The sequence below is a fragment of the Humulus lupulus genome, chromosome 6, assembly GCF_963169125.1.
Source record: "Humulus lupulus chromosome 6, drHumLupu1.1, whole genome shotgun sequence".
Lineage (NCBI taxonomy): Eukaryota > Viridiplantae > Streptophyta > Magnoliopsida > Rosales > Cannabaceae > Humulus > Humulus lupulus.
This window is the reverse complement of record NC_084798.1, coordinates 21,894,386-21,912,184: the sequence shown is the minus strand read 5'-3', so window position 1 is coordinate 21,912,184 and position 17,799 is coordinate 21,894,386. Positions and strand designations below refer to the sequence as shown.

Sequence of the window (17,799 nt, the reverse complement as noted above, 5' to 3'; positions counted from 1 at the left end):
AATATCATTTAAGATTGTTAATGGTATCCTTTATCTTGGTTGTGACTAGGTGCTAAGCTAGGGCTCGGGGATCGGATCGCGCTCAAGGAGCATCGCTTATAACTAGCTCGTTTGAAAGCCAAAGGTAAGAAAGCTGCACATGATTATGTGGCTAGGTTGGGACTAAGTGTTCCCTATGTTTGTATGCATTGTTATGTGAATGTGATTAACCATGTGGACACGATGGGACTAAGAGCTCCCTACACTTGTATATCATGTCATGAGATGGTATTATTATTCCATGGGACATGCGATAACCGGCCTAAGAGTGTCGGAATCAATATTTGCGCACAGGGTGCGGCTTGGCCACTGGTAGCTGAGGCAGCTTATCTAGCATTGAGTTCGGTTAAGCTGGCCGGAGTCAGTGAGTATTACACTGGGGGTGGCCCAAGAGAGCCGAAGACAGTGTATTAAATAGAGGGTGCGACTAAGGGCGCTGACCCTGAATATCATTTGATGATGTGATAAACTGTTGGTTATGATCGTGAATATTGTGTTATGAACGTGATTTGTTGGCTGTTTGGATGACAAACTGTTAATCTGATGTTTGTTATCACTGATCGGATAAATGTTATGAAATGCTGAATTCCTGGTTATGCATTGTGAAATATTTGATAATGATGTTGATCTTGCTATGTTATCATGCTTATTTGCTGGGCCTCGGCTCACGGGTGCTACGTGGTGCAGGTAAAGGTAAGGGTAGGCTGAATCAACCATGAGTTGGAGAACTTTGGGGGCGAGGTGTACATTGTCAGCTGCTCGGCCGCCACGGTCGAGGAATTGTACAGGGACGGAAACCTAAAATGTATATTTTGCCATTAGAGTGGCTTGAATTATTTGTAACTCTTGGAATTTATTGTAACTAAGACGTCTAAATCCTGTTTTGAGTTTCCATGTATTAAACTGTCATTTTTAATGAAAATAGTCTGTTTGTGACCAAAATATTTTACTCCTAATCTGTTGATGACATTGAATTCACACTTTGTTTAAATGACTTGATTAGCAAGTCTTGCACTATTTTAAACACACAGTGTAACGGTCGTGGTTATCCAGGGCGTTACAACTAACTACTCAAAATTGAGATTGAATTGACCTATGGTCAACTATATGGTATGACTAGAATAGATAATAACGGTATGTTTACTTATCCTATCAACTGTCAATATTGGTTCAGTCCGATGTAACAAATACATACGATCTTATCTACTTTGCTAATGTTCTGGAAAGAACATAACACTACAATGTGTAAGTAGATCATATCGTAGATTGGCAAGTCAATGTAAATCCTATGCACTGACTAATCTTAGGACTAACTTATTGTGAATATATAATCATATTTATATTCCATTGTGATTACGTCACTATAAATACAATTGGCTATATGCTCGGGATTTAATATAAGTTTATATCAAACAAATAATCATGAAAATAAAACATGTGAGCAAAGTGATTGACCAAGTCAAAAAATAATTTCTATTATTTTATTGATAATAAAATGAGATTACAGGGAATTTGGATTTTAATTAGGGCATAAAACCCCAACACTAAGTAACTAGCCTTTAGACTAGACAATCGCTTTTGTTTTCATCGAACTTAAAATCGGTCAAGCATTTCATGCTTATGTCGATTAGATCTAATCTTTTTGGCTTGCGTTAGACACGCTAATATCGTCTTGACCCATAGGTCAATTCCATATGACCAGTGCTTAGTACCACTACCGAACTTGACTAATAAGTCACAGCTTCACAGTCAATACTGACACCATTGTCGATTCTGACTAATAAGTCAACACCATTCACAAGTAAGCAAGACTGCTATGCATTTAGTATGCAATCAATGTCCACATATAGAGCACTCAACATGCCTCATCAATGACCATGCATGTCACATATTGGGTGCAATTTTCTTACCTCCGGTTCGAGCGTGAAATAATAAAAGAACGACCCTTTGAGAATGATCAATCCTTTGGTCCCTTAGCGGTCACCTAGTCACAATCAAAATGGTGTCTCAAAAGTTTGAATTTTAAAACCTAATCCTGGGACCAATCCCGCGCTCTCAGAATTTCACCAAACAGGGTGGTGGAATCGCCTCTTGAGCCCTCGGGCCAAAACCCTAAAAAGTACCCAAAAGCATGCCCTGGAAAAACAGGGCAGTGCTACAGCTCTGCCTTCCAGGCGCTACAGACAGAGCCACCAACCCCTGACCAGCGCTGTAGCGCCCTACACTAGGAGCTGTAGCGCTAGAACCAGAGTTCCCAAACTCTGAGTTTTTCTCTTCGTGTTCTCCGAGTTTCAAACCTCAAAAACTAACCCCAAACCTCAACCAAACCCACAAATGAACCCAAAAACCAGCCCTACATGTCTTAGACATCATAACCAAGCTTTGAATCATTAAAAACCACCTCAAATAGCCACTTCTATAATCAAAACTCTAAGCTCAAAAACTAACTCAAAACAGAGCAAAAACCAAAAAGTTCATGGCTGAATCCTTACCTTAAACTCAGGTTTGCATCCCCTTCAATGACTGAACTAAAGTCCTAAGCTCCAACCTTGATTTCCTAGCTTCAATCCTCAAATTGAGCTTCAAAATTCAAAGGAAAGAAAAGAGGAGAATGATGATCGTGAGGAAGAAGAAAATGGCTTTGTTTTGCTGCCTAAGCTTCTACACCTTTCTAACTTAACATATATCCCTTGGTCAAAAGACAAAAATGCCCCTAGGTCAATCTTAACTTCTTTACAGCCCCCCAGGGCAAAACCGTCATTTCCTGTCTAATCTCGTTAATCATAATTAACATCATCCAATTCCCGTTATTCCCAATATTCTCAAATAATAATTAAAATCATATCCCATTACCCTTTTATTCCCGGTAATGTACTAAGCATCAAATTACCCCGAGACTCTCCCCGAGCCCGGTAAATAACCTCGTAATGACTAAATTGTTAACTTACATTCTAAGATCGTCTCATGCCGAAAAACTCGAACATATCCACATAATAATGTGACCTCATCCATAATTCACCAACATGCATGAAAATATACCAATATGCCCTCAACGAGGCCAAATTACCAAAATGCTCTTATAATGAAAAGTGGACCCACATGCATGCATTTATCATCGTATAAATATAATTCACATAATCATGCATATAATCATTTAATGGCGTAATTAGTCAATTATGGCCCTCCCGACATCCTAATCCAACCATTAAACGTCACTAGAGATTTTGGGGCATTACAGTTTAACCTAATCCCAAATAAATTGCGATTTCCTAATAACTTTCCGTGTGTATATTTAAAGCGTATTCGAGCTTGATCATTGCCTCAACGCACTTTCGAGATCACTCGAAGCCTCGAGCTCACCATTTTAATTATTACCAACTCCTTGCTGGTTTAGTTGTTCGAACTCATCTCTTGGAGGAGATTGACGCTTTCGACACTGCAACTCATGCTCGAGCGCTAAAGACGTAGTTGGAGAACCTCGTGACAATTTGTACAAGTATAATGCTAACACTTGTTAATCGTGAGATTTACTCTTTACGAGCCTACATTTCGAAGCTGCTTATTTATTCTTGAAATTTAGGCGTGACATGTATGTATGCATATGTTTGATATTACATATGCAATTTTTTTTATTATAAAAACTGTAATTTTTTTAATTTTATTTTATCAAAAGCCATATTTATTTAATTAATTAGTATTATTTTTATTTTTCTGAAAAAAATCTCTATAATATAATATATAAGCCTAATGAGTTAGATGGTTCAATTCACCAGCTAGTGTTAATTTCCCGCCAACGTCGAAATGCCTCCAATCAACTCCGATGACTAGCTTTTCGGGGTTAGGCGGCGGCTTCCGATATCATCGCTAGTGTTAATTTCCGATATATAAGCCTAATGAGTTAGATGGCTCAATTCACCAGCTAGTGTTAATTTCCCGCCACCGTCGAAATGCCCCCAATCAACTCCAATGACTAGCTTTTCGGGGTTAGGCGGCGGCTTCCGATATCATCGCCGGTTGCCGACGTCGTTTTCGTACCCATTTCTTTCTCTCATTCATACTCGCTCTTCAATTCCGTCTCACAAACACAAACCCGCCACCAATTGGAACATAACTCACGCCCTTGTTCAAGCTAATCCACTCCTTTCTCTTCTTGAATGTTCTAAATCCATTTCTCACTTGAAGCAAATCCAAGCTCGGATGACAATCACTGGTTTGATCACTGACCCGTTTGCTTCCAGTCGCCTTATCGCCTTTTGTGCGCTGTCTCAATTGAGAAATCATGATTATGGCACTAAAATTTTGTTCAACACGGAGAACCCAAATGTATTTTCTTGGAATGTAATGATTAGAGGGTATTTGGAGAGTGAATCACCGTGGGAGGCAGTTGTTTTGTATAAGAGGATGCTGGGAGATGGTGGGTCTCGGCCGGATAAATTTACTTATCCTTTACTGCTCAAGGTTTGTGCTTTGTTGCAGTCGAGTTTGATGGGGTTTCAGGTTCTTGGACATGTATTGCAGCTGGGTTTTTGTTTTGATTTATTTGTTCACAATGCTATGATTCACATGCTTGTTTCATGTGAAGAATTGGATGAAGCACGCCAACTGTTTGATGAAAGTTTTGTTAGAGATTTGGTTTCTTGGAATTCTTTGATTACTGGGTATGCTCGGGCTGGACTAGCATCTGAGGCGTTAAGGTTGTATCAGGGCATGGAAGCGGATCGAGTTAAGCCGGATGAAGTAACAATGGTTGGGTTGGTTTCTTCTTGTGCCCAACTTGGGGATCTGAATAAAGGGAGAGAATTTCATCGGCTTATTGAAGTAATTGGATTGAATTTAACTGCCCCTTTGGGTAATGCACTTATGGATATGTATGTGAAGTGTGGTAATCTTGAATCAGCTCAAAAAATATTTCATGGTATGGTGAATAAAACTATTGTCTCATGGACTACAATGATAGTTGGTTATGCCAAGTTTGGGTTTTTTGATGTTGCTCGAGAGCTTTTGTATGAAATGCCAGAGAAGAATGTTGTGCCATGGAATGCATTGATTAGTGGATATGTCCAAGCAAAGCGTGGTAAAGAGGCACTAGCTCTGTTTTATGAGATGCAGGCTAGTAACATAAAGCCTGACGAGATTACCATGGTTGGATGCTTATCAGCATGCTCACAACTTGGAGCACTTGATATTGGAATGTGGATTCATCGTTATGTTGAAAAACATCTCATTTCTTCCTACGTTTCCTTAAGAACTGCTCTAGTTGACATGTATGCCAAATGTGGAAACATCACAAAGGCACTTCAGGTGTTTCAGGAGATGGCAGAAAGAAACTCCTTGACTTGGACGGCTATCATTTGTGGTTTAGCTGCTCATGGCCAAGCGCATGATGCTGTTTCTTACTTTGAAAAGATGATTGATACAGGGTTGGTGCCTGATGATATAACATTTATTGGGGTCTTATCCGCTTGTTGTCATGGAGGTTTAGTTGAAGAGGGCCGCAAATATTTTTCCCAAATGAGCTCCAGATTTCATCTTTCCCCTAACCGTAAACACTACTCCTGTATGGTTGATCTTCTTGGCAGAGCTTGCCTTTTGGAAGAGGCTGAAGAGCTTATCAAGTGCATGCCAATCAAGGCAGATGCTGTAGTTTGGGGTGCATTGTTTTTCGCTTGTCGTATGCATAAAAATATTACAATAGGAGAAAGATCAGCTTCTAAGCTTCTTGAGTTGGATCCTCATGATAGTGGGAATTACATCCTGCTTGCAAGTATGTATGTGGAAGCAAATATGTGGGAGGAGGCAGCTAAGGTACGGAAAATGATGAAGGACAGAGGAGTGGAGAAGACTCCTGGTTGTAGCTCAATTGAGGCTAATGGCATTGTTCATGAGTTTACCGTTGGAGATCATTTACATCCTCAATCCAAACTAATATATGACTTCTTAGTTTTGTTAACAAGAGAAATAGAGACTCTTAGTTCTGAACCAGATTATCTTACATTCAGGGATAGCTTTATGCTTGGTTCAGATTTTGGCTAATGGATTCTTTTAGTAGTTAGCGCAAGAAGCTCATTTTACCATATTAGCAGATGGAAAATGTAAGAAGGAAGAAGAGTGTTGAAGGATGCAGTGATTAGAATGGTGAAGAGGTGTCCATAGAGTGCATTTTAAAGGAACACTTAAATCTTTTTATCTGTCTGTCAGAATATGAACCCTCAGAAATTGTTTCTCTTTCCTTTATGACTATGAAATCTTTCATCATTCCCCATGAGTAAGTATTTATATAACATTATGATGTTGTTTTGATATTTCTTAATAAACTCTCATATGTTCTAGGAACATAACTTGCTTTTCTTTTTTGACTGAAAATATTTTACCATATGTGTAGTGCAGGTGTTTTAACAGGAAACCTATAAATTATCCCTTGAACTATTTTCAAAAGGAGATCTTATGACTCAGCAAAGGGAAATCTTCAGGCCGAAGGTGCTGGGGAAAGTCGGCATGTGTGTTTATGGATTTGCTGTCTACAATCTTAGCCATCTCAGCCATGCCCAAGCTGCCATTAGTTTCCATGTCCTCTACAGGTCTCACATATGTAAATATTTTGATTTCTAATTCTTATATTGCTTACTCTATTTCAATTACAATGTGTTTTTTTTAATAAATTAATGATTTTGAATTAGGAAAAAAATTTCTGTAGTAAAATATGTCAACTTTCATATTTTTCTGTGAATTGGGGAGTCATTCAATAAAATATATATTTTTACTTTAATCAATATTATTAGATGATATTTATGGAAATGAGAACTTTATTAGCAGGAAGTAATCATCCTTTAGTTGATATGATATTGCAGATACAGCATTTGGACTATGAAGTCACAATGTACGCAATTGCAATGATGTTGATGACAAGGTGGGCATTTTGAACCATATTGTTTTTTCTGATTTGATTGCAGTTTGCTCTATTTCTCAAGCTTCGTGTTTTCGTTTGAGCTAGTTCATTTTTTTTCCTCTCTGTCACCATAATAGTTTGTCAGGATATAAATTGACTTAATTTTTAAAGTTGTGAATATATTGAACTGTGGAAGTTAGGAACCATCTTTTCATAGAGTGTAATTATGTAAAACTTTACAAGGCTCTCTTTCTTTCTAAACAACATCCTTAACATTCCTATGTTTAATCATTATAAATTATTTGTCTGATAGATCTTTTAATTAATAAAAAACTTAGTGTTTATAACTAGATGTGTTACTGTTACCTGATGGTCTTACTCAACTGATGATTTCATCTCTGTTATCATTGAATTTGGCTGAAACCAAGTATTTAAATTATTTATTGGCATATGTCCATTCATGGGGTTGGTTTGATCATACGCTGGATGGTCAGGGAAAATGCATGAAAGGAATAGGAGAGAAAATAGAAAGGAAATGGTAAAATTAATTTACTTCATATATTTTGTTTTACTACTTTCGTTTATTTAAAAAATGTTTTTCCTGTCTATTAGAATGATACCTAAATCTTGTTTCTTTTCTCCTCAAATTTTGCTCTTCATGAATATGAACTGTTCCTGCACCTAAAGCCCCGTGTTATCAGTGTTCATATTATGATGACTAATATTGGAATCTATGCAGATTATTCATCGGGCAAATGAGATTGGGTAAGATCCATTAAGTTTAAGTAATTGTTATTGCTAAGAATACCTTCCTGACATGGATGCTCTTCAGTGTCTCCTGGATTTAATATCTCTGGTATCTATTTTTCTGATCATATTAATCATAAATTAAACACCCAAACACCTACCCCATACATAGACACGTAAAAGAGAAAAGGATTTCAGTATCAATTAGGGGTGCTTTCTCATATTTGTGATGATCTGTTTTATTTTAATTTTTTTTTCTTCATATTTTGCAGATTATCAACAATGACTTTGCATATGCAGTTGATGAAGTATTCTTTGCTGTTGATAAATTCCCAAATTATGGTTAATTGTCTTGACAAAAGTTTGAAAATAAGAGAGCTGGTGGCTCAACGCTCTCAATCGTACCTTTGCGTCCTCTAAATTTACTATTATCTCTGTTTAAGTTGCTGCTATCAGTAGTATAGAGAAGAAGATGAAGAAGAAGAAGTTATTATTGACCCTACCTTTAGGGAGGCACTTGACACCATTTTGAATGTTCCAGCCGCTCAAGAGTCCATACATGCACAAAAGGAGTCAAATGGCGACAAAGATTTAGTTTTTTTAGGTAGCCACAGTCAAGAACAACACATAAATAGTCTCTCAAGTATTCAAACTCTTTTCTCAAAGCACTTGAGTTTTCACTCTTTTCTCAAAGCCCCAATACACCCAATCTCACAAAGAAGGCACAAGTTGTTCTCTTTTTGAATGTAACCCAATGATATCTCTTCCAAAAGAAAAGAAGAGAGCTATATATAGAGGCTGACTTACCATTTCAGGTAAGTCCTTTTTTACCCAACTTAACAGGTTACTATATAAGGAAAGTGACAATCTTGAGTTCTTGATCATAACTGGATTTGGATGATTAATCCAACAATAAGCAGTTAACTCAGAACTGCTTATTTGAAAGCTTCAACAGTGGCCATGAACTCAGCTTCTGTAATGGATAAGGCAACCACAGCTTGTAGTTGTACTTTCCAACTTACACAATTCATGTTAGTAAAAAAACACACAAGAAGTTAGTGAGCTTATATTATCTTTGTTTGAAGCAGAATCTCTGTCTACAAAACCAATAAGAGTAGTACAACCAGAAACTCTATCATAAATCAAGCCATACTTGGAAGTACCATTCAAGTATCTCAGTAACCATTTGAGAGAAATCCAATGCTTCATTCCCAAATTTGACATAAATTTATTGAGCACACTTAGAGCATGGACCAAGTCAGGCCTTGTGCTAACCATAACATGTACGAGGCATCCTAAGCCATACCTTATGGAATGCTTTCCATCTTCTTTTAATATGCATCAATTGACAATTTGAAATGGCCTGCAAGTGGGAGTGGGACAAAATGTGCTCTTGGCATCTTCCATAATGAGTTTTCTTACAACTTGATCAATGTAACTAGACTGTCTTAATATCATTTTCCCTTCAGACCTATTTCTGAATCAAACATAAGGATCTTCCTAGTTGGATTGAGGTCTTTCATTTCAAATTCTTGGTTCAGTTTCCTCTTGATATCTCTTATAACATACATTTGTTCCATCACAAGGGTTAGTTGCACAATTATTGTTAGCACAAGTCTTGATTGTTTTGTACTTTACTATAAGTGAGAAAATGCTGTATAGTCAATGGGAAATTTGACTTTTTATGCTTAATGGTGTGCTGTAATTCAAAATAATGCTAGGCATTTTTATCATTACAAAATAATGCAAAAAGTTTTACTAGTACCCAAAATGCCCTTGTCACAATTCCCCCAATCCCCCTTTTGATTCTACTTCTCTCTCTCAAACTCTCGGTTCAAACTCTCCCCCCGATCGACCAACTAACCAGAACCCAAACCTGTCGCAGCCCCCGTCAAAGCTACGCTGCCCCCCGTCGTAGCCCTCGTCGAAACCTCGCGCTATTGCCTGTCGTCTCGCCTCTCGTCGTTCGTCCGTCATCCAAAACCCACGGCCTCTCGCCTCTCGCCTCTTGCCGTCTGTCTGTCATCCAAAACCCACGGTTCGAGTTTCTCCATACCCAAAACAAAGGCAAGCTCTTATTTTTTATTACATTGAATTTGTGTTTGCAGTGTTATATTTTAAGATTGTTTGTGTGTTTATGTCTGGTTTTCGGTTTGAATCTGGTTTGTTTTGGGTATGAATTAGTGTGGGTATGTTGAGAGTGAAGTCTGGGATTTTTGTGGGTCTGGTAAGGTTGCTCGATGGTGGTTCGATGCATGCTCGATAGGGGTTCAATAGGTTAAGCCGTTAAGGGTTCCAAGTTTAGGTTCGATGCTTGATGGGGGTTCGATGCATGCTCGATGGTTGTCAATGTTGGTTTGATAGGGTAGGCCTTAGGGGTTCGATGTTGGTTCGATGTATGCTCGATAGGGGTTCCATAGGTTAAGTCGTTAAGGGTTCTAAGTTTAGGTTCGATGCTCGATGGGGGTTCGATGCATGCTTGATGGGTTGGGTATTTGTTGGGTTCGATGGTTGTCGATGTTGGTTCGATGGGGTAGGCCCATTATGGGTTCCAGGTTTAAACTTAAGAAATTAGATGCATGCTCGATGGGGGTTCGATGCATGCTTGATGGATTGGGTCTTATGTTGGGTTCGATGGTGGTTCGATGCATGCTCTAGGGGTTCGATAGGGGTTTCAATGGGTACTCGATAGGGGTTCGATGGGTGTTCGATGGTTGCATGTATGTTTATTGATGGATTTTTCACACGACTTTGTTTAACTGTATTATTATTATTTTTTTTTTTTTGCAGATGCCGAAGTTTCTTTTACCCTTGACAGATCACTTTCCTGGACGAGTCACATATAGGGGCAATAGTTACTTTAAAACAATCAAGGACAAGTTTGAGGAGCTCGGGTTGATAGAAAGAGTGAAGGAATCCCCTTTCAAACAATTTTTCATGGCTAATAAGTTAGACTTCTCTGCATCTCTCATACATCAATTAATGTTGCACAAGATCCAGTGCATCAAAGAGAATGAGTTACATTTACATTTGGGATCTAGACCCTGTAGATTTGGTAGAGGCGAGTTTGCTTTGGTTACGGGGTTGAACTTCAGTTCCGGGCCATCTGAGACTGATTTGAAGAATCACTTGACTAGTGACCGCTTAATCAATGAGTACTTTAATGATGAAGAAATAGTGAAGATAATGCATTTGGAGGCTGCTTTAAAAAATTGCACTGTAGTTGAAGATGCCACAAGTTGGGCATATGTTTCTTTGTTGAGGGGGTTTTACTTGCATGAGAGGGCAAGTTAAATGTCTGGATAGATTCGCTGAAGATGGTGGAGGACACTGAGTACTTCCTTACTTATCCATGGGAGAAGGTGTCTTTTAACAAGTTTATGGATTCATGTAAAAAAAAACATGCATCATCAGAAGATGAACTATGAGAAGAAGAAGGAAGTTAAGGGGAAACAGAAAGAAGCAAAATACAGTTTGTATGGTTATGTCCCTGCATTGCAGTATTGGGCATACGAAGTCATCCAGCAGTTTGCACGTGAGTATGGTATTAACCATGGAAACCAGTTTCCGAGGATGCTCAGTTGGTCGAGCAATAAGGAGCGTCCTATTTCGAAGGCCTACCTTGCACCGATGTTCAAGAATACGAGTGTAAGTTCTGCTATATTATGTCAAAATAGAGTATTCTTTGGTGGTTTCAAACTAACTTAATGCTTTGTATTTGATGCAGTTGATTGTGTTGTCTATGTTGAAGCCCTGGCCTTCGGAGATAGATTATTATAGCGCTCTGACGGAGGGTGATGCTCCCTTGTATCTCGGGTTGGGACAAGAAGAAGAGGTAGAAACTCCCACTGATTTTGAGAAGGTGGCGAAGATAGCTGCTGAGGTTGCGAAGACAGCCAATATTTTTGTTGATGGCCTTGATGATGAGGACACCCCAGTCCCCATCGACCCCACACCCTCGGCCCCAGCCCCATCAGTACACCCCAGTCCTGATCAACCTGATATCCTGACGACTCTCGACTCGCTCCAACACCTCCCGTAAATCAGGTTGATCAGGACTGAGGTGTACCGATGGGGCTGGGGCCGATGGGGACTGGGGTATCCTCATCATCAGGGCCATCAACAAAAATATTGGCTGCTTTCGCAACCTCAGCAGCTATCTCCGCCACCTTCTCAAAATCAGTGGGAGTTTCTACCTCTTCTTCTTGGCCCAACCTGGGATACAAGGGAGCATCACCCTCCGTCAGAGCGCTATAATAATCTATCTCCGAAGGCTGGGGCTTCAACATGGACAACACAATCAACTGCATCAAATACAAAGCATTAAGTTAGTTTGAAACCACCAAAGAATACTCTATTTTGACATAATATAGCAGAACTTACACTCGTATTCTTGAACATCGGTGCAAGGTAGGCCTTCGAAATAGGACGCTCCTTATTGCTCGACCAACTGAGCATCCTCGGAAACTGGTTTCCATGGTTAATACCATACTCACGTGCAAACTGCTGGATGACTTCGTATGCCCAATACTGCAATGCAGGGACATAACCATACAAACTGTATTTTGCTTCTTTCTGTTTCCCCTTAACTTCCTTCTTCTTCTCATAGTTCATCTTCTGATGATGCATGTCTTTTTTACATGAATCCATAAGCTTGTTAAAAGACACCTTCTCCTATGGGTAAGGAAGTACTCAGTGTCCTCCACCATCTTCAGCGAATTTATCCAGACATTTAACTTGCCATCTCGTGCAAGTAAAACCCCCTCAACAAAGAAACATATGCCCAACTTGTAAAAATCTTCAACTACAGTGCAGTTTTTTAAAGCAGCCTCCAAATGCATTATCTTCACTATTTCTTCATCATTAAAGTACTCATTGATTAAGCGGTCACTAGTCAAGTCTTTCTTCAAATCAGTCTCAGATGGCCCGGAACTGAAGTTCAACCCCGTAACCAAAGCAAACTCGCCTCTACCAAATCTACAGGGTCTAGATCCCAAATGTAAATGTAACTCATTCTCTTTGATGCACTGGATCTTGTGCAACATTAATTGATGTATGAGAGATGCAGAGAAGTCTAACTTCTCAGCCATGAAAAATTGTTTGAAAGAGGATTCCTTCACCCTTTCTATCAACCCAAGCTCCTCAAACTTGTCATTGATTGTTTTAAAGTAACTATTGCCCCTATATGTGACTCGTCCAGGAAAGTGATCTGTCAAGGGTAAAAGAAACTTCGGCATCTGCAAAAGATAAAAATAATACAGTTAAACAAAGTCGCGTGAAAAATCCATCAATAAACATACATGCAACCATCGAAACCCCTAGAGCATGCATCGAACCCAACATAAGACCCAATCCATCAAGCATGCATCGAACCCCCATCGAGCATGCATCTAATTTCTTAGGTTTAAACCTGGAACCCATAATGGCCCTACCCTATTGAACCCAACAAATACCCAACCCATCAAGCATGCATCGAACCCCCATCGAGCATCGAACCTAAACTTGGAACTCTTAACGGCTTAACCTATCGAGCATGCATCGAACCCCTAAGGCCTACCCTATCGAACCCCCATCGAACCTAAACTTGGAACCCTTAACGGCTTAACATATCGAACCCTTATAGAGCATGCATCGAACCACCATCGAGCAACCTTACCAGACCCACAAAAATCCTAGACTTCACTCTCAACATACCCACACTAATCCATACCCAAAACAAACCAGATTCAAACCGAAAACCAGACATAAACAATCCTAAAATAGAACACTACAAACACAAATTTAATGTAATAAAAAATAAGAGCTTACCTTTGTTTTGGGTATGGAGAAACTCGAACAGTGGGTTTTGGATGACGGAGAGAGGCAAGACAACGGGTAGCAGCGCGGGGTTTTGACGGGGGCTGCGACAGGTTTGGGTTCTGGTTAGTTGGTCGGTCGGGGGGAGAGTTTGAGAGAGAGAAGGAGAATCAAAAGGGGGAATTGTGACAAGGACATTTTGGGTACTAGCAAAACTTTTGGCATTATTTTGTAATGATAAAAATGCCTAGCATTATTTTGAATTACACCACACCATTAAGCATAAAAAGTCAAATTTCCCTAATCAATTCCCTTCAGTGGTTAAATCTTTTAGCCACAAGCCTTGCTTTGAATCTCCTTGGCTTCTCATATGTAGCACCTTTGTCAATTGACTTCAGGTTACTAAGCAACCAAGTTTGGTTCTTACTAAAATAAACTCATTTCTTACTGCATTGCTATTCTCCATTCTTTTGCAAGTTCTTTATTTTATTTCATATGCTTGCAAAAATGAGGAATGAGAGAATTTGACCAGGTAAGGAAAAAAATAAATAAGAATATTTCTTCTCCAATCACCCAAATAATCTATTACCAAGGCTTCTATTTGTTTTTATTTTTATCTTACTGTTTTTTAATTTAAAATCAAACCTACTTTATATTTATATTTTTTTATATATAAAAAAAGCTATTCAACCAATTTAACTATTTTGATTACGTTACATAATAGGTGAACGAGATAAAATAATTTTAATTCTTATTTTTCTGTGTATTAATAAATAATATAATACAAAAAAAATGATTATGTATAATTCTATAAATTTATTTTAATTCACATTACATTTTTATTTTACAAAAAATCAGATTACATTTTAGTAATTATGGAATTGAATGAAATAAAAATAAATTAATTTTTATTAAGTTTCTTTTATTGATTACAATTTAAAATATTGCCATTCCAATTACTTTTCTACTATTATATTGGAATTAATATTCTTTTTTTAATAATTATAATCTATTTCCATAATTATTTGGCTGAAATTATAAACCTTTGCACTAAATGATTTTTTATCAATGATCATTGGTCTTTTGTCCAGAAAATTAAAAAAAAAATTATTTGGCTGAAGATGAAAGAAAGCAAAGATAATTTTGAAAGAACAGTTTAACCGCTAACGTTTTGTGGGTGGGAGTAACAAGATAACTAATTGGGGTGTCGAACCAGCACAACTGAGAACTGAGGACTGAGGAGCCCTCCCTTTTCATCACTTTCCACTCCAAATTTCAACCCAAAACCAGGCCCTGCTCCTGGTGAGTTTCTCAAAATCCATTATTTTTCGGATTATGTTTTAATTTCTGTCATTTAGGAAATCGGAAAAAAGGTGAATTTTTTTGAGAGTTTAGAGCAATGTCACACCTGGTTCTCCACTGTCCACCGCTCTCGCCCTCCCAGTATCGTCGTCACACTCCGTCATCACCACCGTCTTCATCTTCGTCATTATCGTTATCCTTAAGTTCAACGGCGTGGAGTAACCCCACGAGTCATGGGGTTCGCCTCAGTTCGCGGTCTTTAACGATAAGGTGCATGGCGAAGCCACGGCGAGTGGCAATGGTGGCTAAGCAGATTAGAAGGGAACTCTCTGATATGCTCCTCACGGACACCACCTTACAGTACGCCATTTTACCTGAAGCTGCTTTGGGAGCTGACCGTTATCTCTCTTCTCTCACCACTATTAGCGATGTTGAAGTTTCCTCTGACTTGCAGGTACCTTTTTCTTTGGTGGGTTTTCTTTGTTTTCAGTTAAAAATTTATCAGGTTGTCTCTTTTTTCCTTTTGTTGAAATTTAGTCGGATTTGTGGGTTGATAGGTAATTTAGGTTTATAGTTAGGTCATTGCTCTACTAGAATAGTTTCAACATAAATGGGACTAGGAGCAAGTATGTTTACTGATTTTAAATGGATTATCTAAGCTAAAAGTGATTATTGGAAGTTTTGGACTTTGGTGAGTTTGAAAGAAGGGGGCAAACATGGTGGTTTAAGGACCAGTATTGTTCCAATTTGGGTTTTGAAGTATGTTTGATAATTGATATGTAGAAATATGAACTTTTTTTTTTTGAGTGCTCATATTAGAGAAATGTTGAGCTAGTCAGTGAAATTGGAGGTACCTTGTTTTGACTAGAGAAGCTGAGCAGATGTTTGGAGTTGGATTGAACTGTTGTTCAGTAATCGTTGATGATGTTGGAGTTAATCATGCAGAAAAAAGAAATTGTATGTGTGTGTGTATATATATATATATAAATATATAAATTGGAGGTCGTCCATTTATGTGATCATTTTCCCTTTAAATGTATGTAGGTGGTTAAAGTATATGTATCTGTTTTTGGTGATGAAAGAGGGAAGGAGGTTGCCCTTGCTGGGTTAAAGTCGAAAGCTAAATATGTTCGTGGTGAGTTGGGAAGGCGTATGAAGTTGCGATTAACTCCTGAAATTCGCTTCATAGAAGATGAGTCTTTAGAAAGAGGAAGCAGGGTGAGTTATAATCATATCTTTCTTGTTGTGACTATATGGTACAACTTCAACTAGAGAGCTTATCATGATTCATGTTCTTGAATTTAAAGTACATGTTTAATTTTGAACTTAAGACAAATTGTTTTAGGTCACTCATAATTTCATCAAGGTTGCTATAAATTTGAACCAAATGCTTTTATGTAGAGGTTGACAAGACTGTTATGATAATTTGTTTGTAGGATGATACTGGAAGTGAAAAAATCCTTTTTAGTGTACTCTTTTAGATTGACTTGCACAAACTACCTGTATTGTTTATTAGAAAAAATCTTAGATACAGAACATTAGAAGCAGACTCATGTTCACGAGTTTGTTCACATTTTTGTTAGGTTTGTCTGTGGTTGTTCCCTCTGACTTACTGCTAAGAATGTAAACTTTAAATACCTGGAATGTTTAAATCCCTTACCAATAATTTTTTGCTTTTTTGCAAAATCTAATTATTAGGGTCTTCATTTCATATGGACTTCTGTTAGTATTTTTTTGCTAAGTTGGTTTTGCAGGGGTACAGAAAATAAATTGATTTAATCCTTATTGTCCAAGAGTTAGGTATCGCCTGCCAATTTCTTTGTATTATTATCATTTTCTTATAAGAGAAAATTCTTTTTCGTGTAACAGGTTTTTAAAATTCTCTTAAAGAAATTTCTGTCATTTTATTTGACTGCCCTTGCTCCCACAACCTTTCATACAAGAAAATGTGTTGTTTTCTCAAGAGAAAGTTGCTATATGCTGTAAGAGCTTTGTAAAATTCTCTTTTAGATGTTGCTGTTATTCCATCCCACTTCCCTTGCTCCCTCGTCATTTTGTATGAGAAATTTCGTTTAAAGATCTGGTACTTGCTGGCTGTGATTCTGCGATTTTTTTATTGAACTATTTAAAGTTGCCTAAACTTCATCTATTCTTTTTAATTAGTTAGTTTATGGTAAATGATTGGCTTGGCTATAGTTACTTTAGAAAGAATTATGTATAAATGTTTATTAAGTGAGCATACTTTGGTTTAGTTACTTGGTTGATTAGTTAAGATTTGACCGCTTTTTAGTGCTACGCTAATCAGTTAAAGTTGATTGTTTCAGGTGATAGCAATTTTAGATAAGATAAAAAACGAAAAGAAGACTACAGAAAGTGAAGATGATGAGGAAATAGAATCATCTGATGCACCTGAAGATGGCAGAGATTGGCGGAGTGATGATCCTGATGAAGATATTATTTACATAAAGTAATTTTTTCTCAAGGTTGATTACCATTTTACTTGTTAAATTGAGGCATAGCTTCGCTTGCCACAGGTTAGTTGTAAGAATCACAGTGAGATTACAAGCTTGATATTTTTCATTTCTGATCAATAGATTCGGTTATTTATTTTTTGCTGCCCTCTTCTCTTCTCTAGTAATAGATCATGGAAATAACTGAGAGCCTTATCTTGGTTTTTAATCATCATAATAAATGTTAATATGTATTTGTTTTACCTTTGTTGTATATTTTAACATCACTTTTAGTGCAATAATTTTTTTTTAATTCCCTTCTGATGCTCTCTAATAGTAAAAACACAAATATTTATATATGGATAAAGAAAAGAAAGAATTCCCTCTGAAGGCGTTTTTCTCATTGTTTTCAATTGAGCAGTGCTAACATTGGGATCATTTAGGAAGAACATATATTGATAAACAAAAACAGAATATCTCCAGTATAGTTATTGTATTGAGCTCCATAAGGATAGATTAGTTATTGCTTTAAAATAGTTTCAATCGATTCTAAGTTCAGCATATAATTGTTTGTTTGTT

At 37.6% G+C, this 17,799-nt stretch overlaps 2 protein-coding genes across 9 annotated transcripts; both read left to right on the top strand.

The window, feature by feature from the left end:
- The first annotated feature begins 3,714 nt into the window (after positions 1-3,714).
- On the top strand, positions 3,715-9,424 carry LOC133781859 (pentatricopeptide repeat-containing protein At2g22410, mitochondrial). Of its 7 annotated transcripts, none has more exons than XM_062220964.1 (5): positions 3,715-6,304; positions 6,422-6,617; positions 6,888-6,946; positions 7,665-7,781; positions 7,945-9,422. In XM_062220964.1, exon 1 carries the CDS (start codon positions 4,006-4,008, stop codon positions 6,070-6,072), a length of 2,067 nt encoding a protein of 688 aa, XP_062076948.1. In that variant the 5' UTR covers positions 3,715-4,005; the 3' UTR covers positions 6,073-6,304; positions 6,422-6,617; positions 6,888-6,946; positions 7,665-7,781; positions 7,945-9,422. The 7 variants fall into 7 exon arrangements, with proteins under 7 accessions (XP_062076948.1, XP_062076950.1, XP_062076952.1 ...); XM_062220966.1 differs by having other exon boundaries at positions 7,665-7,690; positions 7,945-9,421; XM_062220968.1 differs by having other exon boundaries at positions 6,427-6,617; positions 7,665-9,424.
- Positions 9,425-14,616: 5,192 nt separating this feature from the next.
- Positions 14,617-17,382, top strand: LOC133781858 (probable ribosome-binding factor A, chloroplastic). Of its 2 annotated transcripts, XM_062220961.1 has the most exons (4): positions 14,617-14,770; positions 14,864-15,224; positions 15,815-15,988; positions 17,095-17,382. In XM_062220961.1, exons 2-4 carry the CDS (start codon positions 14,868-14,870, stop codon positions 17,239-17,241), a joined length of 678 nt encoding a protein of 225 aa, XP_062076945.1. In that variant the 5' UTR covers positions 14,617-14,770; positions 14,864-14,867; the 3' UTR covers positions 17,242-17,382. The 2 variants fall into 2 exon arrangements, with proteins under 2 accessions (XP_062076945.1, XP_062076944.1); XM_062220960.1 differs by having other exon boundaries at positions 14,629-15,224.
- Positions 17,383-17,799: the final 417 nt, after the last annotated feature.

Excerpts from the sequence above, each read along its gene's own strand:
- LOC133781859 (XM_062220968.1), top strand. The coding sequence starts at position 4,006 with ATGACTAGCTTTTCGGGGTTAGGCGGCGGCTTCCGATATCATCGCCGG.
- LOC133781858 (XM_062220961.1), top strand. The coding sequence starts at position 14,868 with ATGTCACACCTGGTTCTCCACTGTCCACCGCTCTCGCCCTCCCAGTAT. Across the intron at positions 15,225-15,814 it reads AAGTTTCCTCTGACTTGCAG|GTGGTTAAAGTATATGTATC; the intron begins GTACCTTTTTCT and ends AAATGTATGTAG. Across the intron at positions 15,989-17,094 it reads CTTTAGAAAGAGGAAGCAGG|GTGATAGCAATTTTAGATAA; the intron begins GTGAGTTATAAT and ends TGATTGTTTCAG.